Source organism: Canis aureus, chromosome 33, assembly GCF_053574225.1.
Source record: "Canis aureus isolate CA01 chromosome 33, VMU_Caureus_v.1.0, whole genome shotgun sequence".
Lineage (NCBI taxonomy): Eukaryota > Metazoa > Chordata > Mammalia > Carnivora > Canidae > Canis > Canis aureus.
The window spans coordinates 26,858,287-26,884,149 of record NC_135643.1 but is presented as its reverse complement, the minus strand read 5'-3'; the positions used below and the strand labels follow the sequence as shown (position 1 = coordinate 26,884,149).

The window sequence follows — 25,863 nt, the reverse complement described above, 5'->3', positions numbered from 1 at the left end:
TTAAACCTACATTTAAAGAATTAAGTTTCTTTCATGTGTCTATATCTATATACATATATATGTATATTAATACACACACACAGGACTTTTTTTTCTTGAATTCTGATCTTCAGTAAGAGTGATATGGCTTTTTTCCAGTCTGTTTTGATCATGGATTTTGGAATATACAGGGAAGGAATTGTATAAAAGTAATATCGTTTGGTGTAACTCCAGAGAAATATTTTTGGAAATAATAAAGGAGATATTTGATAAATTAGTTGCTGACCTCTTTGAGGATATCAATAGATGAAAAATAAATTTTATTATGTGTGCATTTGCCAGTAAAAAAGGAGAATAGAAACCAGAGAAGACAATAGAAAAAGGGTGAAGGGAAGGTAAAATAGAAAACTAAAATATAAAGAATAAAACACATAACTATGAATGTTGTATTTTAGGCCCAACTACTGTTTTCTCTGTGATGAAGGAAAGACTTGGAGCAAGGAGGTACCATTATTGGACAAAGCAGGGGGAACAAGGAACTGGAGGCTTCTATAAATTCAAAGTGCAGGTGGAATGGGAAGAAAGAAATGGGGCAAAAAACCAACCAAACAAAAAACCCAAAAGGAGGGTTGACCTGGTACCCTGAAGAGGCTTCTGGATCAGAAGAGTGGAAGAGATAGAATGATGGAAGATTATAGTCAAAAAGGAGAATAGTTGTAGCTAGTTTCAGGTTTCAGTGGCTGAAGATGAAGCTCCTGGAGGGCTGAAGATCCAAGTAAACTGAGTGCAAGAAGCTAGAGAAGATCATCAATATAGATGCAATTTTAGCATTGCCAAATATGAAGATAGGGAAGAGGAAGAAAATGAGCATGATTCCATACTTAGCAACTTTGAAGGTGCAGGTGTATATTTCAAGGAAAGATGATGATGAATGGTGGTCATGGAATGTTTTTCCAAAAACAGCAGTATGGAATTAGGTCTCCATAGACCTCTTTGCTCTTTCAATACAAAGTTAAAGGAACACCATTTGGGAGATGGTGGTAAAAAGGTGATGTCAAGGGGAAATAGCAAAGGTAAAAGGATAGAAGGAGCGCTTGAGAAAAAAAGTAGAAAAATAGGGGAATATATTGGTAATGATTGGGGGCTAGAAGATGATGGGCAGCTAGCAATGAAGTTAATGTGGGGAGCGAGAGAAGATCTGAGCTGATAGTACTGGGTGGCTTCTCAAGGGAAAGGTAGTATGTACCATAAAGCAGCCTTGATGTATACATAATAGGGAAAGGGAAACTAGAAGTTGCTAGATAGACAAAAGCAGTGGCCTTCAAACTTGTTTCATTATTCCATGTGTATAAAATTGAGCATACTTCATATATATGTTAGTTACCAATTATATGCATATACTACTATCATTCTGCATACTAAAAGCTTATTTTTTTAATTAAAAATTCTCACATTTTTCTTCCCGTATATTCCATTATGAAAACCACTGGGTTGGAGGGACATGTTAGTAATTTAGGACATGGGTACAAATCGTGTTCAGGTTTATAATTGCAGGGTTGTATAAAAAGAACTGACTTAAAGGTTCCAATTGGAATGTTAGTGTGATGATACTACTTCTATAGTTTTATAATCTACATGCTGACTCTTGTCACCTAATCTGTAATGCAAACCTTTTGTATGTGATTATGGAAATACATAACAGTAAACACTTCTGGTTGTCAGCATAGAATTTCAAGTAATGATTTTTCTAGCATATTAAAGGGAGTCTTCTAAGTATTAACCCTTTGGTCAGCCTCATAAAACACATTGTTCTGGGTGAGTAAACACTATGGTCTTTAGCCATAAAAAGTTAGGCCAATAAAAAGATTAGGCTGTATTCCCCTTGAGCACTCAGGAGGAATGGCAGGTTTATTCTTTTCATCATGGACATTTTAGTGGGGAATTGTTTTCTCCTGAGAATATGTATAGTGACCAGCCTATACCTGAGTAAATTTAAAAATAACCTTTCTGTACCTATTATCTATATGTGATGTATAGAATAATACAATTTTAAGAAGTGACAGAGGTTGTGTCTCGATTTTCATTAAATTACTAGTACAGCTATTTGAGATAGGTTATTTTTCTTTTAGTATTGGCTTTTGGATTCATGAATGATTCAAATATTTTAGTAGAGCACAGAATTTGACAATTATTCTGAGGCTATCAGATAGGTAGCTAATACTTTCTTGAAAACTTAAAAAAAAAAAAAAAGCGTAAGAGTGTCAGTGTGTGTGTATGTGTGTGTATTTCCTGTCAAAGTTGTAGAGGAATTGGGGAGAAGTAGAAGGGTAAGGAACAACAAAATTCATTTTCAGTCAGAACTTTCATATGCCAAGATTCAACCTACAGCAAGTTTTAATGGCTTTATAAACCCCTGAAAATGAGAGATTACTGTGGAATTTGCTGACAGATCCATAACTCTAACAGTGCAAGTGTGTTGCATTATTACAATATTAACCTGAAGGATAGAAGACAACTTCAAGCCCTAGAATATTGATCAAAGGATTGAACACAAAGTATACACTTTTATTTTAATAATTCCTTGCCTGGAGAAGTATTTGAAAAAGTGACACAAGAAGTAGAATCACACGATAGCATTGGTATTAACTGAAAACAAAACTTTTTAATGTTTTGTTTTGTTTTTAAGGAATTTCATAAGCCTTTGATGTACATCTTCACTATATTTCAAGCTTCTAATGACACAGAGCATTACCGTAGGTCCTATGGGGAGATTTTATATCATATATATAAATATATATGTATAATTTTATTTATAATTTATAGTAGTTATGGTACCATTCCTCAGAAACCTTGCTAAAAATAGGTTAATGCACGAGATACCACAATCTAAGTGTGATCCAATAAGATTATCATTAGAATGTTTTCTGAGGCATTCAAGTTTGGAGCTGAGGACTAAGGAGATTAAAAAAATACATAGTTGAAATTAAAGCTGTAGCAGTGACCTTTATAGCTCATCACTTGGTGCTTCCTCTAACCATTGCCCTCCTGTGATACCTCATCCCCACCAATTTTTTTTTTCTTTTTTTGGCAGTGGAAATCAGGTTTGAGAGAAGAAATTTTGATGTCAGCTAGACCTAAACACATCAAATTCCTGTATACTGAACTGTAAGTGTATATTTTAAAACAGGAGGGGGCTCTGTGGCAGGGAAGAGTTTATCTGGATTTAAAATTTAGCCATGGATATGAATACGTACAAAACTGATCATGTTCTTGCTTCGGGGAAAAAGAATTTGGTAGGGAAAACAAAGACATTTACTTTTTTCCTGTAATAACCTTTTAGACATTTCATATTTTGTATCTTGGGCACAATATTGCCTATTATAAATAAAAGAATAAAATAGATAACTGTTCATTGTCTTTAATTCCCCCCTCCCCTTTCTTTTTTCTTCAGGTGTTTGCAATGGCTGCTACCGTGAACTTGGAACTTGATCCCATTTTTTTGAAAGCACTAGGCTTCTTACATTCAAAGAGTAAGGATTCTGCTGAAAAGCTCAAGGCACTGCTTGATGAATCATTGGCTCGAGGCATTGATTCAAGTTATCGTCCATCTCAAAAGGTACCTACATGAATAAAAAACTTGGGGGTGAGTTTTGTAAGGCCAATAGTAGAATAGTATTAATATTTAGACCATCTCAAAACAGTCTCCTGGCCAAAATAATCTTTCCTTAAGGGTTGAAGGAATTATATTGTTTAGTGTTCTTTTCTTCCTTCATGCTTTCAGAGAACTGTTACACTACGTAGAAAAGTTAGCTGGGTGGGAGGGATATTCTCTTCTACTAGTTTTTGTGTAGAGAAACCCACTTATTTACTTATTTATTTTTTATTTGATTTAATTTCTAATTCTTTAGGATCAAAACATTTTTTAAGCAACTGGCTGAAACTATAACTTATAATTATCCTTTAATGTTTTGTGGGCAAAAATCATGAAGTGAAAGGACAGGGATTTTGCAATGAAGTGAATTGGATATGGGTAGGGTAATTTAAGGGAAAAAGGATGTGTGGATAAATTGTGAGAACTATGTGGCTTCAATTTTGATAGTAACAAAGCTTTATGTGAAAAGAATATACATTTTGGTACTCTATGCTGACAAATTGAATTTAACTAAAATTTTTAAAAAATTCTCTAAAAAAAAAAAAAAAAAAGAAGAAACATTTTGTACCCAAACCTGTTTTAAATCCCAGCTTGCCTCTTATTAGTTGTGTGGTAGTAGATGCTATATCCTGAACATTTATTGTGTTTCAGGCACTTTTCTGCCTGGTGTATGTGTATAATTAATTTTAACTGTAATAATGATTCTTTAAGATAGTATTATTTATTTTTAAAAATAAGGAAACTGATGGGTGTCTGAGTGGTTCAGTCATTTAAGTGTCTGACTTTGGCTCAGGTCATGATCTCAGGGTCCTGGGATCAAGCCCCACGTAGGGTTCCCTGCTCAGTAGAGAATCTGCTTGTTACTCCGCCCTTACCCCTGTTCATGCTCTCGCTCTCTCCCAATAAATAAATAAAATCTTTAAAACTGAGGTGCATAGTAACTTTTTTTCAGCCAGCCCCTATTTTCTATATTAGTAGAATGGGGATAATAAGAATTACCTTGCAAAATTGTGAAAATTAACAGAACATAAAGTATGTAAGTCACTTAGTATAGTATCTCCCTGGTACATAATAGGCTTTTCATGAATGGCAGCTTTTACTATATTCTATAATGCATAATACATTCTTTCAGACCTTTCTAAAGCTCTAGAGCCCTGAAACTCCAAGTTACCCAGGTCTTGGACCTACATACCAAACTGAGAAAGGGAAAACAACTACATCACTAGCTCAGTCTAATCCCCAATCTCAAGCTAAAGACAGGCCCAGATCCCAGATTCAGCAGCCAAATCCCAGACCCAGTGCCCAAGTAAACAGTGGTATTTTGCCCCCAGTCTCCTTTCAACACAAGCTCTTGTATTCTCAAGCCTTTTTACTGTCTTTTGAATAGTAGAGCCAATGTGTCATTATTTCTTCTACCATCCTCATTCTGGTAGGTTCAAGGAGTTCCAACTCACCAAATTATACAACTCCACACAATACACTAGTAAGTTCATTCTGCTCTGGATATTGATACTATCTCAACAAGAAAAAATTATTATTACTAAAGAAACAATACTGTATTTTGAGATTCTAAAACAGAAGGAAGTTCATCTGTTAAAGTACACAAGAAGTTTAATTAAAAAGCTTCCTGTCCTTAGATTTCTAACTGGAGTTACTTTTGATCAACTTAAGAGAAAATACTCTGTTAGGTACTTAAAAGGTATAGATTCACTTAATTGTAGCCTTTAGCTGTCCCATTTCTATCTCTAGAGTAAAAATCACTTGGAGGCAGTGGTATGCTTACAAATATTAACAACTCACTAAATAAAGTTTCAACATAAAAATTGGTTGATATTTTCATTCGCATCATTGAATAAGTTGAATCTGAATGAACTGAGAGCCACCTGTGTGGCTTAGTCAGTTAAGCATTGATCAAGGTCAACTCTTGATCTCAGCTCAGGTCTTGATCTCAGGATTGTGAGTTCAAGCCTCGAGTTGGGCTCTGTGCTGAGCATGGAGTCTGCTTATTAAAAAAGAAAAAGAAAGAGAGAGAGAGAGAGAGAGAGAGAAGAAAGAAAGGAAGGAAGGAAGGAAAGAAAAAGAAGGAAAGAAGGAAGAAGGAAGGAGAAAGAAGAAAGAAAGAAGAAAGAAAGAAAGAAAGAAAGAAAGAAAGAAAGAAAGAAAGAAAGAAAGAAAAGAAGAGAAGAGAAAAAGAAATAATGAACTTAGAACTTAACTCATCCATCAAGACTTGTAACTCTTTTGCTGAATTCGGTAATAGTTTTCAAATCCTGCAAGATTGTTTTTTAGTTTTTTATGTTATAGACATGATACACTTTTAAGTTATTACCAACATTTTTTCCATCATTTTCCCATGTCTACACAAGTGGTCACCAAACTTTCTGTAAAGAATCAAATAGTAAATGTTTCAGGTTCTGTGGGCTGATGGTCTCTGTTAGGACAATCTGATTTTGCCATGGTAGCATGAAATTGCCATAGGCAATACATAAATAAATGAGTATTGCTGTATTCTAATGTAACTTTATAAAAACCAGGCAATAGGCCAGATTTGGCCTCTAGGCCTCAGTTTTCCAGCACTTGGTCTAGACAATCAGCACAGTAAATCAAGTAGCTACCAATGAGTCTATAAACCCATTCTTTTTTTTTTTAATAAATTTATTTTTTATTGGTGTTCAATTTACCAACATACAGAATAACACCCAGTGCTCATCCCGTCAAGTGCCCCCCTCAGTGCCCGTCACCCATTCACCCCCACCCCCCGCCCTCCTCCCCTTCCACCACCCCTAGTTCGTTTCCCAGAGTTAGGAGTCTTTATGTTCTGTCTCCCTTTCTGATATTTCTCACACATTTCTTCTCCCTTTGTAACCCCATTCTTTTTCCCCCCTCTCCATTTCTTCCTCCTCAGAGATTACCACTGTTCTGAAGCTAATGTATATCATTCCTGTATTTTTATACATTTATGTGTTATCACAGAAAAGCAGACTGCTCTCAGATGTTCTGATTTATTTAGAATGGGAGGAAATGCCCTCCTCTTTTACAGGGTGATTCCAAGGACCTATCATATACATAAACTTTTTATACTATTAGCAGTAGATAGCAAGTATAAATATCAACAAAGTGGTAATATAAGAACAAGGGTGAAAAGATGAGCCAGAGACTGAAAATATTTGTAAATCTAGTGTCTGATAAAGGATTTATATCCGGAACCTATGAAGAACATTTTAGGGTCAGAAAAAAACAAACAACTCTATTTTTTTTAAAAGTTTTAATGAGCATTTTACCAAAGAAGACATATATATGTATGGCAGATAAGCACTTTAAAACCTGTTCAACATCATTAGATGTTAGGAAAATGGAAGTTCACAGTGATATACCACTATATACCAAATAGAATGTCTAAAATTAAAAAGATTAGCCATTACCGATGTTGATGAGGATGCAGAGGAACTGGGATTCTCATATACTCCTAGTGGAAATGTAAAATGGTACCACTTTGAAAAATGGTTTGGGAGTTTCTTAAAAAGTTAAACATATACCTACCATATGATTCAGCCATTTTGCTCCTAGACATTAATTCTAGAGAAATGAAAGTGAATGTCCAAAGATTTGTGCCTGAATGGTCATAATAGCTTTATTTGTAATAGCCCCAAACTATAAACAAATATCCACCATAAATATCCAATAGATAATAAACAATTGGTATGTCCATCCAGTAGAATATTATTCAGTAATATAAGGAATGAACTGTTGATATACTCAATAACCTGAGTCACTAGGCTAAGTGAAAGAAGTTAGAAAAAGAGTATATACCATATGATTCTGTTCATATAAATTTCTAGGAAATGTAAACTAATTTATGGTTACAGAAAGCAGGTTAGTGGTTGCCTGAGGATGGAGGGAGACATAGTTTCTCTAGGATGTACACCTCTAAGAGTAATTATAGCAAGCCACAGGGAAACTTTGGGGGATGGTGGTTATATTCATTATATAGGTTGTAGTGATAGTTTCATGTGAAAATTACCAGTTTTACACTTTAATAGATACAGTTTGTATATCAGGTATTTCTCAATAAATCTTTTAAAGAAATGGATGTTACATTGGTCAAAACATATCTTAATTTTTAACTGAAAATTATTTACATTTATGATCCGCTTTTTACAGTTTGTTAGAACATTTGATTACAGACCTCCTTTTTTTTTTATTCTTTCCATTTTTTAGGATGTGGAGCCACCCAAAATTTCAAGCACAAAAGCTATTTCTGTTAAGCAAGAGCCCAAAACGTCATCCAGTCTTCCTTCTGGTAATAATAATGGCAAGGCCCTCACAACTGAAAAAGTAAAGAAAGAAGCTGAAAAGAGACCAGCTGAAAAAGTAAGAATTAATTTAATTTGACTTTAAAAGGAGTTAATCACTTGTGCTTATAGACAGGAACATTGTTTCTTTCTGTGCTCACTTCTTTTGCATAATAGTAGGTAAAGTACATAATAACTATTCAGTAAATATATTTTGATAATTATAGATGTTATTTTTTTGAAAAGTGAGTAAAATTTAGAAACATTTAACCATTTACTGAAGTCATTTCAATACATATTTGAGCTCTAGGGGATGTGCTCATTTCAAGCATTAACTTTAATCCATAACTTAAATATTCTAGATGAGATAGTTATTGAGAAAAAACAGGAGAAAATAAAGATGTAAATTTCTAAACATGAAATTTGTTATAGGATGGTGTATACCTTAACAGAGATACAGATAATTCTTGGATTGCCTATTTTGAATGATTTTTGCACATAGTTAGTTATTAAGATTTTAGCACTTAGTAAAAAATACATTAAAAATTTTGATATTGCTTGCCTTAAGATGCAGTATATTAGTCTCATATGCTTTCATACTTTTTCTTAATATTGGTTATTCATAAATCATATAGTATTGTTTTCTGTGCTTTTAAGTTTATATAAATGGTATCATACAGGTACACATGTATATCTTTTGGCAACTTTTTCACCTCAGGAAATGTGCTTTTGAAATTCACCTGTGCTGATATATGAAGATATGAGTCTTTCAGCTACCATATAATAGTTATTTAATGAATAAATCAGTTTATCCATTTCCCTACTGATGAGCAGTTAGGTTATTTCTCCTTTTTTTCTATTACAATGGAGCTTCAGTAAGCTGCTTTAAAGGTAAATTCTTTGAGCACATGATTTCTATAGAATGTATACGTATAAAAAGATGTAATAGGATAGTAACATCTTCAGTATTACTAGACATTGCCAAATTGCTATCCAAAGTGCATATACTAAATTTATACACTTGCCAATAAAGTATAAGAATTGCAAATTCTCCATGTCTTATCAGACTTTTTCATTGTTGCCAATCTGACAGGTATGTCTGTAACATTTATATCTTAAAGAGAGGAGCCAGAATTTGCTTTGAAGCAAATAGGGCAGTGTCTGGATGACGGTAGATGGTTTGTTATTCACTTCTTTTCAATATATTTCAAATATGAGTAGTTTAAGATTTTATTTATTTATAATGAGTAAGAGAGAGACAGAGACAGAGAACTAGGAGGGAGGGAGGGCAGAGAGACAAGCACACTCCCCACTAGCAGGGAGCTCGACGTGGGACTCAATCCCAGGACCCCAGGATCATGACCTGAGCCAAAGGCAGATAGTTTAACCGACTGAGCCACCCAGGCACTGCCAATATCAGTAGTTTATAATTTAAAATATTTAAAATAAAAAGTAGACTTATGATAGCTTTATTAGTGCTGGGGCTTCTCATTTCAAAGCATATGATGAAGGGGGGAAAAGGCCATATAAGTGCATTGAACTTCAAGAATTCTTTAATGAATAAAAGAATACAAAGACAAATACAGATACATACTAAAATGTTTTGATTTTTTTATTTCTACCTTGCTAGTTTCTTATAATGTATTGATTATGAATTTACTATAAATCTTCTGCAGATCTTTGGTGTTTATGACTGTCCCTTATGTCAAAATATCTAGCAAGTGGACTTGGTCATCATACTTTGTCTATCTTATCCATCTCTCCATGATTTAAGGTTTATTCTAACATGTTACTTTCTGATTGTGTGCTTTTAATAGATGAAATCAGATATCACAGAAGGCGTTGATATTCCAAAGAAACCTAGATTGGAGAAACCAGAGACAAGGTCTTCTCCCATTACCGTCCAAACTAGCAAGGATTTAGCTATGGCTGACCTTTCCAGTTTTGAGGAGACTAGTGCTGATGATTTTGCCATGGAGATGGGATTGGCCTGTGTTGTTTGTAGGTAAGTTGTACCTTTCCATGGAAAGATTCGTTTGTTTTTGTAAAGAGCAAACAGGAGGAAAAAAATCAGATCAATTGTTCGGTGTTTATATTTTGTTTTTATAATTTGGAGGTGGATAGGAAATAAGTAGATTATTCTCTATAAGATGCCTACGTAGCAATTTAGCATCTTGAAAATTGTCAAATATTTTTCCTCACTGTGGCTTCTTTATTGTGTCATAGTAACAGTTCCTGCATTCTTGGGTTCTAGAGGGAAAGCAATTATTGCTTTATTTAACGAAGAAGAGTCTGTTCAACAGATTTAATTCTGTTCTTTTTAAGAAGTCTGTGTTGCTTTTTTCTTTGAATTGTTGATAGTACTTATAAAATAGTTGCATGTTTTCTAAACACTCAACATCTTTTCCTACAAGTAATGGAAAAGAAATTAATGGATTGTGTGGGTTATTCTGGGCATTGTTTTAAAACATGGATACATAATTACAAAAACATGGATAATTTTTCTCATTAGAAGATGAATTGCAAAAATCAGAAAAGCTGAATTTTAAACTGCTTGATGCCAGAGGCTATATTTTTAATTGTTAATGGCTTGTACTTCCTGGCACAACCAAAAGGATTACCATCTTTGTTGCTGTTTTGTCATGAAAATGTTACATTCAAGTGCATTGGGACTGAGTAAATAACTATAAGCTTTTATGAACCATACAGAGAATGAGCTAATGTACTTCTGAATCATTCGTTACAGCTTCATTGTTTACACATATAATTATTTCAACCTTTATCTACCATAAAGTTTGTATTTTTTAAATAAATGAATGGTAAGATAATGGAGAGAGAACTAGTAACTTTAACCCCCCATTTGGAGACTTATGACAGTCTAAGGCTGTGGTGAATGCTTTTTTGTGCTGTTAGAATTTATGTTTTCTTGATATACATATTGCTACATTCTATTCACTTGATAACACATGTATTTATTGAATACCCATATCTGCAAGGTAATATGCCAAACACTGTAGATAATTAGGTCCTATTTCTATTTTCATATGTAAGTCAATTTAAATATATAGGCAGCTTATTTTTAATGAACTTATATATTAATGAAGAAGACAGAACAACATGTAGATAACAAATATAAAGGAATTTAATAGAAAGATAGGGAAAATTTTATGAGACTATTGGAGTAATAGCCAAAGTCTGCTCCCTTCTGGGAGAAAGAAAAAAATTACAATGAGAAATGGCTAGGAGAATATAGCCAAATTCAGTTACTAGCGTACCTTACTTTGATGCTTGAGCATGGAATGCTTGTGTAAGCTACATGGTAGAGTTTGTTATTTTGCTCTTTGGTTGTCTGGTGTTTTAATCCTCTTTTACCTATCACACTTAACAAAACAACCATAGAATAGTTTTAAATTGTTGTATTCAAATAAGTACAATGTTTGATGGTATATTTCCTCAGGCAAATGACAGTGGCATCTGGTAATCAATTAGTGGAGTGTCAGGAGTGCCATAATCTCTACCACCAAGATTGCCATAAGCCCCAGGTGACAGACAAGGAAGTGAATGACCCTCGTCTCGTGTGGTATTGTGCCCGATGTACCAGACAAATGAAAAGAATGGTAGGAATCATTTTTTTTCTCTATTTTAAATGGTCTATGTCATTTTTTTTGTTGATGGGTGCTTTTCAAAATAAAAATTTGAACATTTAAACTACTGAAAGAAATAATGTATACTGATGATTTAAATGTTTGTATGTATAGTCTACATGTATGATTTATATATCTATGCCTGAAGACTAGACCATGTTGTATCCATTTTTCTCTGTTCAGCTTTTAGCTTACTGTAACATAAACAGGATTAGAAACCCACAAGATACAAATACTCCTTGCTAGTATGTCACTGTATTTATAAACATTTCGACATTAAGACATTAAGACATTTAGACTATAAGACACTAGGAAATGGTGAGATACAAAGCCCTCGTTTTTGGTGAGTCTGGTAAGGACACATTGAAAATGTCTATCTCTGAATGGGCTTAAACCCTCAAATTCACAAACTTTGTACAGCAGCATTATTTGTATATGTGTCTCTGTCTTTCCATCTGTGTTTCTTTATTCCTCATTCTGTCTTCATTGTCCTCGAGTGACCATTTATCTCATTTTCCGATGTACTTTCTCTTTTTACGGCTTGCTAATGGAACTGCCTTTTACATCATACTGAAATGTGTTTTCACTTTTATTGGATACTTTTGTAACTGTTATTCATTTAAAAAGCAGATAAATGAACTTCATCATTTTCCTTTAAAGAAATAAAGAAGTTGTTATTTACTTTAATGACTTCTCCTTTCCTTCCTCCCCAGCCTTGATTAGGGTCTCTTGATAGAAGAGTTTTCACTTAACTAAATAAATTTCTACATAGACTTTTCTGGCCAAATACATCTTTTTAAAGTCAGAAGTACTTACTTAAAACTAAAAATTCAAGGTACCTATTTTACTTGTCAATAAGTTAAATCAGAAATAGGAAATGTTCCTATTACTATGAAAAGTTGTAAAATTTCAATAATATGTATATTTTCATTTGTGACAGGGAATTTCTGTGACAAGGTATAATTTTTCTGGCTCACTCTGATTTTTATTTATTTTATTGCTTATGCTAGTCTCCCAGGACCTCAACCAAATGATTATGGGTGAGCAATATAGTGCGTTCTAGGGCATTGACAGAAGTGGTCGCTAAGAATTGATAATAGTAAAAACAAGTGATTTGTGAGAGTAATCTTTCTTTAGTGTATCTTCAAAGATTTTTTTAATGTTATTTTATTGTAAGTCTCAGTAAAGTAACCATTGTTCTCTTCAAAGTGTATTCTCCTCCATTTTTTGTGACAGTTTATACCAAATCTATATTTATGGTTCTAGCCTTTATGGAATGAACTTTGGCAGCTGACCAGATATCCTACTGTAACTTTAAAAATAAATTATTTTTCTTCTCCACTCAATTTTTCCTCCAGTTGCCTAAACTAGATATATTATTTTTGATGCATCTCTTAATTCCATATCCCTTTGTTTACCAAATTTGCTAGTTATACCTCTTAGACAATTCTTAAATCCGTTCATTTTGCCCTTATTACCCCGTTCCACTTCTTGTCTATTGCCTGGGTGGCTTAGTCAGTTAAACATCTGATTCTTGATCTTAGCTCAGATCTTGATTTCACAGTGGTGAGTTCAAGCCCTGCATTGGGCTCCAAAAAATTACAAAAAATAAAGTCTCCTTGCTTCCTTTGAATCCACTTTACTCATTTCAATTAAAACAATTAGAATTATTCCTCTAAAATTTTTGTCTAATTTTATCTGCTTAAATATGCCCAGTGGTTCTCAGTTACTTATATAATGAGGTTATACTCATTAGGGCGAATATATGGACCTTCTCTCTTTGACCCAAGTGTGTCTTTGTATTCATCTGTCTCACCACTTCACCATATATACCCATACACTTTGGCCATGCCAGACTAAGTGTATAATTTCCTGAATATGGGGTGAACTTTCCTGTTTTCATATCTCTTGCTTCTCAGCTTTTCTTCATCTGGGATATCCTTTATTCTTTATCTGCTTTACAAATTCCGTGTGTAATTCATTTATCAGTAAGACCATGTCTAATTTATTGGCATAGCACCACAGCAGAGCTTAGGAATGGATACATCCTACTTTCTGTTCCATGCTTAAGGTATGTAAATGAAGGAAATGTGGGTTAGTACCAGAAATAGTCAATAAGTTCAATCTGTATGTCCAGGAGTCAAAGTACTGAATGGAGAGCCATGACTAATGTTAAAACATGAGTAGAATTCACTAAGAGTAGACTCAGAGAAATAACAAAAGTTATTATATGAAGTGAGCCTGATGATTAGGATCCAGTAAACACAAAATTTAATGAGAGAAAGGAATTTGGAAATAGTGTGGATGCTAAATTTAGTCATTCTTCCTATAATTGCTTTCAGTGCAGTTCTGATATGTGCGTTGGTTATTGCTTCAAGGTATCTCAGAGATACTATAAATAGCATCTTATATCCCCATTCTCTTCACATTAATTTTTCCAACTAGGGCAGTTCCTCAGTACACATTATTATGGGAAGACCTAGTTAAGAATGTTGTGATAGTGTGTGACAGGCTCCAAGATCATTCTTCAGTTCTGTAATGTTCTCTTTACCAGGTAATGGGTTTTGCCTCAGCACTAAGTCAGAGACTCATGACTTACTGCAGTGGTTTTCAATCTAAGCTAATAACACACCTACTCAGCAGCATTTAGAAATATGTGGTATTTTTTATTGCTTTCATATTGGCAATTATTGCCTTGAGTGGGAAATTTCATACATTCTGCAGTGTATGAAGCAGTAAGCCAATGAAAAATTATAGTACCTTTGTTGAGCAGCACCAAGTCAATGATAATATCCTCATTCCCGAAACTAGTATTATCAGCAAAGGACTAAGGGTTCCGGGTATTTTGTACTCAACTCATAAGATAGCTAGGTGATGTAGAAAAAGTGGAAAACGATCCAAACATGATCGAGGCAAAGGCCCTTTCTGGGCGTAGTTGGAGTCTTCATCTGCTAACACCAGAATATTTTTATTTTTTATTTTTTTATTTTTTATTGGTGTTCAATTTACCAACATACAGAATAATCCCCAGTGCCCGTCACCCAAGAATAAGTTAGGTCAGTCTTCAGAGTCTAACATCTGGAATAGTAGATGTGGGTTGAAGGAAGTGTAAGATTGAAAGCCATGGTTATGGAACCATGAATTTCTGATTTACTGAGGGCTGCATTCTCATAACATGGTTTTGCAATAAAGGATAAGATGGTCCTCTTTTCCTGCTGGTAAGAGTTATTTTACCACAGGTAGTCTTCTAGCATATCTAATTATATTCTTGACCTGAATGTTGTTTTATAAGTGATGTTTGAAAGTAGCTATACTTTCATATACAAGACATGTAATATAAAAAATGGGATTAATCTAAACATAAAGGCCAAAATTATATAGTAGAGCAAACTGTAGCACAAGATTATGCAAGAAAGTTCAGGCAAAAAGACTGCATTGAATTTACCAGAAATGGGAACAGATTATAAATAAATTTCCTGATAGGAGCACCTGGGTGGCTTAGTGGTAGAGTGTCTAGATGCCTTTGGCTCAGATTGTGGGATCCCAGGATTGTGGGATCAAGTTCTGCTTCAGGCCTTCCATGGGGAGTCTGCTTCTCCCTCTGCCTATGTCTCTACCTCTCTCTGTGTGTCTTGCATGAATAAATAAATAAAATATAAATAGATAGATGAATGAATGAATGAATGAATGAATGAATGAATGAATTTCCTGATATAGTTCTGCATGGTTATATGAAGATTGTCAAAATGGACTGGCTGGGAGCATCTTTCCCCATCTAGTATGCATGGGGTTCTTCCAGATTCAGTTTTCTTATCCTATATAAATGATGATGAATAAATAAAAACTATTACTGTCAGCACTCAACATGTGCCAGACATTATACTAGACACATATGTAATCATAATGCATCCTCATAACCCATCTTAAAAGCAGGTAGTCTTATCCCTATTTTGCAGACAAAGAAAATGAAGATTTTAGAGATTTACATATTTTTCTGTGGTAACATAGCTAGGGAAGTAGTTGAGCTGGGTTTTAATCCTATATCTATTTGACTCTAAAAACTGCTTTTAAACACTACACTATACTGTTTATATAGTTAATTATTTACCTGGAAAACATTAAGTAATAAACTGAAAAATGATTAGAGTTCAGAAGAGAATTTAATAAATTACCAAGTTATAAAGAAAAAATCAATTATTGGTCAAAATAAAACCTAAAATGTTTATAAAGGAAGTGTAGATACAGAAGTCTCTTTGATAACATAGAAAATTATATTTGTGGACTTTTTCAAAAGGTTTAGTATGCCTCTTCTGCAGTGTGGGAAAACCTCAAAAAGATACATCATTTATCACTAATAGTTTTTTATCTTCATTCTGTATTTGAAATAATATAATTGACCTGAACCACCTCTTTAACTCACCCACTGTTAGAGGTTTGTGTCTGAACATCAAGAAGAAAACTCCTCTAAGTCTTTGACCAACCATAATAAATAAATGTACTTCATTACAAATGAAGCTAACTGGTTACAAATAATTTGTGATTTTCCTTTTTTTAAAGAAACAATTTGATTTGTCTTGTTAGAATGATATTTAATCAACTTAATCTGCATTATTTCTAAAAGCTTAATATTACCTTTACTGTTTAGAAATGAATAAAATCTGTAAAACCATTCATAGGATGATGATAAAAATAATTTGTCCAAGAATCTATATTTTCAGTATCACCACAATATTTTTTAAATATTCAACTGTAGGGGCACCTGGCTGGCTCAGTCAGTTGGGCCTCTGCCTTTGGCTTTAGGTCATGATTCCGGAGTTCTGAGATGAAGTACCACAATCAGGTTTCCTGCTGGGCAGGGAATCTGCTTCTCCCTCCATCCTCCCCCCTCTTGTGCTTTCTCTCTCTCTCTCTCTCTCTCTCATTTATTTATTTGTTTGTTTGTTTATTTATTTATTTAATAAATTTATTTTTTATTGGTGTTCAATTTGCCAACATATAGAAGAAAACCCAGTGATCATCTCTCTCTCAAATAAATAAAATCTTTTTTAAAAAAAAATGTTCAACTGTATTTCAATTCAATGAAGAGTCCTGTGACAGATTTTTTTTTGTGTGCATTCAATTAAGATTTTGTATCTAATCCACTGATTTTTACAGGCTCAGAAAACTCAGAAACCACCACAGAAACCAGCACCCACAGTTGTTTCTGTAGCTCCAGCTGTCAAAGATCCATTGGTTAAGAAACCAGAAACTAAACTCAAACAAGAGACAACTTTTCTAGCATTTAAGAGAACAGAGGTCAAGGTACAGTACATTTCATTTTTATCTAAGATTGGATTTTAATTTAGTTGACTAAAAAATACTTGAAAAAAAATATTGATAAGGAACTTTATATACTAAATGGCCATATGTTGGGAAAAGACTGCATTACTATTACCAGTAGTTAGAAAGGGAGCATTTCTGGGATCCCTGGGTGGCGCAGTGGTTTGGCACCTGCCTTTGGCCCAGGGCGCGATCCTGGAGACCCGGGATCGAATCCCACGTCGGGCTCCCGGTGCATGGAGCCTGCTTCTCCCTCTGCCTGTGTCTCTGCCTCTCTCTCTCTCTGTGTGACTATCATAAATAAATAAAGAAAAAATATAAAAAAAAAAGGGAGCATTTCTGTAATTGTTTAATATCTAACTCTGCTATTTCTCTTTTTATCAAAATTAGGAAAGATCATCTATAAGCATTCCAAGGTTGTATTCTTTATCATTTCCATGTAGTCAGACACGTATCTCCAATCAGGAATTTTCTTTCAATTCTAAATACCTCTGCCCTCAGTCGCAACAGTTTTGCTCTTCACATGACTTGTGTTGATTGGCCTTGCAGCATTTTTTCTGTTTATTGGCTATTGAAGAAGTTTTCTTCATCTTATTTTTTTTCCTTTATTATCATGAACTTTCATGGTACTATCTTTTATACTAAGGGACCATATTATCTATTGAAAGCGTCACCTTTCTCGTTCTTAGGTTTACAACTTTGAAATCACACTATATAGTATCTGGTATTTTGGTATCATGGAATAAAATATTTTTGTAAACTAATTTTATAACAAAAACAATATTTTTACTGAACTACACATTCCAGTTTTAAGCAGAGTACTAAAGATTTTAAAAAATATTAGCCCCAATTTCTCAAAAGTTGATCCCAGAAAATTCTAGGTATTACCCTGTCCTACTGACTCTAAGTAGCAAAGTTCAAGAACCTTGGTGTGATGATAAAGAATATGAATGTAAAGGAATGCCTGAGTGGCTCAGTTGGTTAAGCATCCAACTCTTGATTTCAGTTCAGGTCATGATCTCAGGGTCATAGGAATGAGCCCTGCATTGGGCTGTGTGCTCAGTGGGGAGTCTGATCTAGAGTCTTACTCTCCCTCTCCCTCTGCCACTCCCCTTGCTCTCTCTCTCTCTCTCAAATAAAAAAATATATGAATATAAAGTACTTTGAGAAAGATACTGATAATTTTATTTGCAGATCATTTTAAAACTTACTTTGCCAGGGAAGTTAATATCTAAAGGATATCTGCATTTGCCATGTAAAAACTTAGCAAATTGGAATAGAAGGAAGAATAATTTATTGAAAGTAATTAGAGTTGCTGTATTTTATACTTAAATCACTTTTAGCTAGATTTTTATACCAACTTGTTACTACTAAAGTATAATTTTAAGAAATCCAACATGAAATCATTTTGTGGAAAATAAATTAAGGTCTTGGCTGTCATGTTTATTTTGATTTAGAAGTCTTGGTGTTTTTATGATGAAAGTGAATACATTTTTACTATGGAAAAATTTGTGTCCTTTCACATATTAAAAAACAAATGGAAAAAATAATTTAAAAAAATGGCTTTCTAACTAGGATAATGGGCAAGAAAATATTAATAGATAAAAATTGAAAAATAGCTGAGAAATTTATTATCTATGCTGAAATGCTAAAAAATTTCTTGGTTTCCATTGTTTGTATTATTTTACTTTTTCGTGCCCTGATAAGCCATCTGTCATTCTGTTGAAAGGCAATACAAGTAACTGCAAGCCATTAAACTAAAATGCTGTACATACAAAATCTGCTTTCTGTTTGTACTTCATAAGTGTTGGTCTTTTTAATTACTTCAGATGGATATTCTTCTGTGAAGTTTGTTGAAAGATCATTTAGCCATATGGCAGACAGTTTTATGTTTAATAGAAAAGGAAAAAAATTAGATCTTTCATAAAAAGAAAGTTAAAAGTTTACTACACTTGTATCCTTTTGCTTCCTTTACTAACTTTTTCTCATTACCTGTGTGTGTTCCTCCAGGAATTTATAATTTATGTGTGGCTTATCTTCTCTGGATAATCTTATGAGATAGTTACTGTAAAAAAAAAAAAAATCCTAGTTTTTAGAGTATGTAAACTAAAACCTGGACTTCCTCTTATAAATATCTCAGCACTTTATCGTGATTACTTTTCACATTGATTAAAAATGTTTACATGCAGGGGTGCCTGGGTGGCTCAGTCAGTTAAGGGCCAACTCTTGATTTCATCTCAGGTCATGATCTTAGGATCCTGGGATTAAGCCCCGTGTCAGGCTCCATCCTCAGCAAGGAGTCTGCAAGTGTTTACATGCAGATAATATTGAAGGCTACTTTGTAAGAACTAGCAATGTTTTTATCGACTCAGAGTTCAGGTCTGAAGTACAACTGCATGTATTTTAGGCATGGTAATTGCCATATTTCTGAGTAAAATACTATTTGTAAAACTTAATATTTTACCAATATGTAAATTTAACACTTTTGTGAATCTTAAGAATATAAAGGTAGAAAGAGTGCTAGTGAGAAGTTCAGTTTAAAATTAACTTGAAAAAAAAGTTTTGCCTGATGAAGTTTAAAAAAAAATTATCCTCATGTGAATAAGAACAGGATTTATTTGTATAATGACATTGGTATCATTGTTAGCTTTTGACTGGCCAAGGAAGTTAATTTGAGAAACTAAGGTGTTATATCTTTAAGAAATTCATCTGGGAATAAGATAGGCCTGCTTAAAATGTCACTGTGTAGCTTATGAGGCAGTTAATAAAATCCTTTATACAGAAGCAGGGATCTCTTGTATGGTTGTTTCAATGGAAACATGAACAAATTGTGAAAATAAGGTTATGAAACCTTTTCAATACATCACCAGAGCTGTACAGTTCCAAATAGTTAACATTACACTATATATACATACATACAAACACAGAGACACACACACAGATTTCCATATATATTTTGCAGTGCAGGAGTTATTTGCTCAAAATTGGAGTTGGAACATTTTTTTAAAAAAATGAATTCAGAATCTGACACATTCACTCAGTAAGTAATTATCAAATGAATCTATTTATCTCAGATGTTTTCTAAATGACCTGGGCACAAACATTTTTGTCCATTAAGAGTGGATTCTATTTTTGAAATAATTCACAAGCCAGTTGGAGCAATGTGTAAAGAATAGGGTACTTTACTGAAATAAATAATACCTTTTTTTGGTGAAAAACAAGTTAAAGCATTAAATCTGATTTTCTGATGAGCTTATAAGTGAATTTAAAGCAATTCCCAAAAAGGAATTTCATATATTTCTTTTTTGGAATCATTAGAATAAGAAAGTGACATCCCAGAATTTCTGCTTTGGAAATGGTAGGGTCTATTAGCTATGGATAAATGTTATTGTTTGTGTTGTTTCAGATCAGTTTCATAAGAACTTAATTTTGGTGGTGTGATTTAAATTTCCCCAAGTCATTACTTTTGTAACATAAAATAAATGTAATGTAAAGTCCAACAATTAACTGTTATTTATTTATATTTATATATATATATAAATTTATTTGTGTAATTAATCATATATTTATAAAGATAAAATTAAGTGTTAATTACATTTCACTCTTAAGCAGTATTTATCTTATTTTTTTTAGACGTCCACGGCTATTTCAGGAAATTCTTCTAGTACCAGTGTTTCTTCTTCAGTAACTAGTGGCCTAACTGGATGGGCAGCTTTTGCAGCTAAAACTTCCTCTGCTGGTCCATCAACAGCAAAATTGAGTTCAGCAACCCAAAACAACAGTGGGAAACCTGCTACCTCATCAACTAACCAGAAGCCTGTGGGTTTGACTGGTCTGGCGACATCATCTAAAGGTGGAATAGGTTCCAAAATAGGTGCTAGTAACAGCACTGCACCAGCTGTACCATTGAAACCACCTCCACCTCTAACTTTGGGCAAAACTGGCCTGAGTCGCTCTGTTAGTTGTGACAATGTTAGCAAAGTAGGTCTTCCGAGTCCAAGTAGTTTAGTTCCGGGAAACACCAGCCAACTCAGTGGGAATGGAAATAGTGGGACATCAGGACCTAGTGGAAGTACCACTAGCAAAAGCACTTCAGAATTAAGCAGCTCTCTCTCAGCATGCCCTAAAGGTCCAACTTCACAAGAATCACAGCTCAATGCCATGAAACGATTACAGATGGTCAAGAAGAAAGCTGCCCAGAAGAAACTCAAGAAGTAATGTGGCCAAGTAGGTTTTTATATCAAATTACCCTAAGATCTTATTATTAAGACATAAACTGTAATATACTATAACTTAATAAAAATCTTCAGAATGAAAAAAAATCACAATGAAATTTCTATTATTTCTTAACTTAAAATGCTAAATGTTTTAAAGCAAAATTTGGATATCTACTTTAAGTCTGTTTAACATTTTTATTTTAACAGTTTCCATAGTGTGTGAAAACAATAATTTGACTGATTATTTTTTGATGAGAACTTCTGGAATCCCAAGACACTGGTAGCATACATGAATTTTATAAAAAAGAAATAGTGCATCTACTAGCAAAGTCCCAAGAATTACTCCTGCTGAATAAAGTGCCTTACAAAGTGGCAGGAATGACCCAATGTAGTTTTCTGCTTTCCCCCCAATATTCCAGATATTCAGTGTTAGTCCCTGGCCTCATATCGATTGATCCTCCCTCTCCCCTCAAATATTTCATCTCCCTATTTTCAAAATTAATTTTAAATAATTGATTTCTCACATTTCTGTATTTTTACCTTTCTTATCACTTCATATCAGTTATTTATGGGTCTATCTCTTCCAATAGATTGCAAACTCCCATAATGCAGTACTTTTCTCCCGTTACCTACTGTTCCTCACATTGCCAGTCTAACATACAAACATAGTATGTTCCTAAAAATGTTAAGTTTTTACTTATCCTGGTTATACACATTCCTGAGAATTCTTGAGCAAAATACCCATTCCAAGAATTTTTGTGGATGGATAATTTCTGACTTGTTTACATACTGATAGCTTCTTCCTGTATCATAAAAAAAAAAGGCTGCTTTATTTTTACTGCCCAAAAGTGTTATAGTATTTTAATTTTAGTTAACTTTGTATAAAAAAGCTTCCTATATCATGATTAAATCTTGAAATTGTTTTGAAATATGTCTGTGCACATTGTTAAATCTGAGTTGTAACCTTTTTGGTAAATTAACAAATTATTCTACCACTGTTTTACATATAGTCTCTGACAGAAGAAATGAGGCTTTCTGGACCAGAGAAACAGTTTAGCACTACAGTAAAAAAAACAGCCATTTTGTACCTCATGAATACCTCATTTCATCCAGAAACTAGAAGTCCAGAAAATTCCTACATTTGTTAGACGATGAACAGCCTTATTCCTTCAACTTTGATGTGTGCTACTGAATCTTTATAAACCTCTAATCTCAAGCCCTTTCCCTTAATAAATTTTTCTAACATCTTCTAAAATAAATTGAGAAATAAAAGATTTCTGTGAAGATAAAGCTGTTTAAATAAACTTGGTCTTTTTCTAAGGAGAGATACTATTTTAAACTACCCTTAAATAACGACACTAAATTATTCATAGTAAAATAGAATTCTGGATTGAGATAATCCCATTGTTTGCATGTGGAGTAAACATCTATTTACATGTTTAAAATCTGCCTACAAATGTTTGTGTTGTGAGAAACAAAGATTTTAAACATCATTTAGCATGAACCTCAAATCTTCTTTAGGCTCAAAGAACCAAAAACAACCCATAAAATCATCATTATTTTTTATGATAGTTTTATAGTTGAGGGCCAGTTTGGACTAAGCTGGACAAAATGATCTGATACAAACTCAGCTCAAGAACTAACAGTTCATGTGACCTCAGTACCTCTGAGATACTAACACAGTAATGCACAGTTTGCACATTAGCACTTGAAGTGAAAAATTTTATCCCATCACAGAACATATGTGCTGGATAGAGTTGAAAGAGAAGGAACTTTTAATTTCTGCAGTATTTCAGAGAGGATGTTAGATGACTTTTTAGGAAGTTATGTTTCATTGAGCTTGGCTCTTTGTATAGATTATATGTGTGTATAAATATATATTTGGAACCTGTATATATGTAAGTATGCATATATCTAGAGTAATGTATATAATGCAGTTTGGTATTTTATACAGGTACTTTTATATTAGAGTTTGTCTTCAGGTAGATCTTAGATCTTGATCTTTCCATACTTAAATGAACATAAAGCTTTTTAACTGAACATGTATGAAAGTAGACAGCTTTATATTAATAGTACTTATCATTTAATTTATTTTATTATACATAGTTGTTTTTTTTCCCCCTGCACTAGAATTTAAGTTGTATGAGGGCAAGCATCTTGTTTGATTTGCACGCGATTGTATTCCCACTGCAGCCGCCCTTCTCAATAAATATTTATTATGCCACTGACTGGAAGATAAGTAGGTGAACCAAGTCAACCATGGTGACTTTTAGGATTGTTAAGTTCAAATCCTATTCTAGTAGAAATTTGATCAATAGCACTTTTTACATATTGTGCTTTCTGGTGGATTTTAGTGGCTTCAACAAAAACCAAACAAAAGGAAAACTACCACTAAACGACCACTGACTTAAAGTCAGAAGATCTGGTTTTTTTTGTTTTGTTTTGTTTTTTAAGATTTTATTTATTTATTCATGATAGACATAGAGGGAGAAGCAGGCTCCATGCAGGGAGCCAGACGCGGGACTCAATCCCAGGACTCCAGGATCGCACCGTGGGCTGAAGGCAGGCGCTAAACCACTGAGCCACCCAGGGGTTCCCCAGAAGATCTGGTTTTGAATCCCAGTCTCTGTGTATGAGCTGTATCATCTTTGGTTTCCTCCTCTATAAAACAGATGATAATTGAGATAAAACAGAAGACATCTAATATTCTAAGGTTAGGTTTCTGATTCTGATGCTTAACAAGGATGTGGTAGTACTGATTATTAGTAACTCGGGTTATAAATTATATTGTGATCATAGGATATATAGGAGATACATTTATAAAAATAAATTTATATTAATGCAATAATTATAAAAATTATAAGCAATTAGAAAAAGCCATAAATACATTTACATGCCATTGTATAGTTTTCTTTTAAAGTAGGATAAACTTTATTAAGAATACACTCCCTAGATTTTTGAACAAGAACATCTAATTCCAGTATATGCTAAAATATGATTTGTATTCCTGAAAAACTGAAGCAAATCTTGCCTGTAGACTTAGCTGGAATTCTAGTAGTCCTGGAGTGAAGATGCATTATATTAGATAATTTTGTAGATCACAGATAATTTAATGGCTGAGTTTTTATATATATTATTTAGTGTATATAGGAGGGAAGTAACAAAAAATTATACTTTAAAAATAGTAACATTCTATAAATTGGAGTATTTCCCCAGATAATGTAAAATCTAGTGTCCTCCCAGTCAGTGAAATCTAATTACTTCTTCATCAACTGTAATGTAGATTTATATGTCTAATTTGGCTTGAATATTGTGAGGGCTAGATGTATTCAGTATTGAGCAGTACATTTAGTACCTTAAGAAGCCATAGTTACAGCAAATAGGATTTCATTAGTTTTCTCGCCATCTTCAAATATAAAGATTTCATCTCTATTCATATGGCTCTGAGAAGGTTTTGCAATAGACAAAAATCTAAGAAGCTTATGGGAAAAGTGAAGTTTCAATTTCATGTTTCAGTAATAACTAATTTTTGTAAATCATATGAATTATTCATCACAAATAGTGACAGGCACTTAATAGCCATCTCTAAAAGTCCAAATTATATTTCAGGCAAAATATAGACTATATCAGCACTTAAAGTATTTCATGCAATGCTACATACTTATGATTAACATTGTGCATTATTTTTCTTCTCAATGTTCATAGAATTATTTTATACTAATGAAAACTCAAGGTATTTTTCTTTTTCAAGAAAAGATTATATAATTATTTATTAGGGAGCATGAGCAGAGGGAGGGGCAGAGAGAGAGAGAGAGAGAGAAGCAGGCTCCTCACTGAGCAGGGAGCCTGATCCCAGGGTCCTGGGATCATGACCTGAGCTGAAGACAGAAGCTTAACTCACTGAGCCACCCAAGTGCTCCAAAGAGGTTATTTTTCTAAAATACAAGGAGTGTTCAGTTAGTAGCTTTGTGACTTTTTCACATGATTTAAGTACACATGGTTAATTTTGTATTACTGATTTTTTTATAATTTCCAAACATTGTGCATAATATTACTTTAGAGCATAGATATTTAAAAATAAATACTATACAACATGTATACATACACTTGTTTATTTGTTTTACAAAGAAAAACAGCCACAAAAATTTCTCCTTCATTCTTGGTAAAAATACCTATTTCAGAGAATTCTATATTGTAAATAACATTTAAATTTTTAAATACAAAGAAATTATTTCTTAATGCCTTAATTATAATGATGTCACCAATAGTTTCATCTTTTTAAACTTCTTAAAGACTTACATACACCATAACTATCTGTGGATTTTATTTCCCTTAGGCCCAACAAAATAATGTCTGACCTCAAAAATATAACAACAACATATGAGGAAAAGGAAGGGATTGTACGATGTTAAAAAAAATGAAGCCAAAGTGGCATATGAAATGTAGGTGAATTTTTAAAATAGCAACAAAAAAACAGTTTTATAGTAATATATGTTCTTCACAATAGGGATGGACTGCAGTAGGTGGCTTCATTACAACACCTGCTCAGCAGTTAACTGCAGCTATGATTTTAGTGGTGTGGTTTCTAAAAAGGTCAGCCAGGAAGCATCAATCCTAGGACCACACAAGTAGACAAAGCTTCTCATATACATCTAGTCACTTATTTCAGCCAGAGAAGTAGATATGTGCTACTTACATAATTTTTCATTTTGAGGGGAGCATAATATATATATTGTTATATATTAAATATATACTTTTAT

At 33.4% G+C, this 25,863-nt stretch overlaps 1 protein-coding gene across 6 annotated transcripts in view; it reads left to right on the top strand.

The window, feature by feature from the left end:
- Positions 1-25,863, top strand: part of INTS12 (integrator complex subunit 12) — a 37,945-nt gene that overhangs the window by 5,809 nt on the left and 6,273 nt on the right. For 2 of the 6 annotated variants that reach the window (XM_077882193.1, XM_077882197.1), the window contains exons 2-8: positions 3,071-3,144; positions 3,431-3,595; positions 7,850-8,002; positions 9,741-9,928; positions 11,381-11,540; positions 16,722-16,868; positions 20,520-22,032. In XM_077882193.1, the coding sequence (XP_077738319.1) occupies positions 3,440-3,595; positions 7,850-8,002; positions 9,741-9,928; positions 11,381-11,540; positions 16,722-16,868; positions 20,520-21,104 (1,389 nt within the window). In that variant the 5' untranslated portion in view covers positions 3,071-3,144; positions 3,431-3,439 and the 3' untranslated portion in view covers positions 21,105-22,032. Of the gene's footprint in view, positions 1-3,070; positions 3,145-3,430; positions 3,596-7,849; positions 8,003-9,740; positions 9,929-11,380; positions 11,541-16,721; positions 16,869-20,519; positions 22,033-22,113; positions 22,394-23,581; positions 25,202-25,863 lie in introns of those variants that run through there. The other 4 variants (XM_077882196.1, XM_077882194.1, XM_077882195.1 and 1 more) reach the window with 4 other exon arrangements.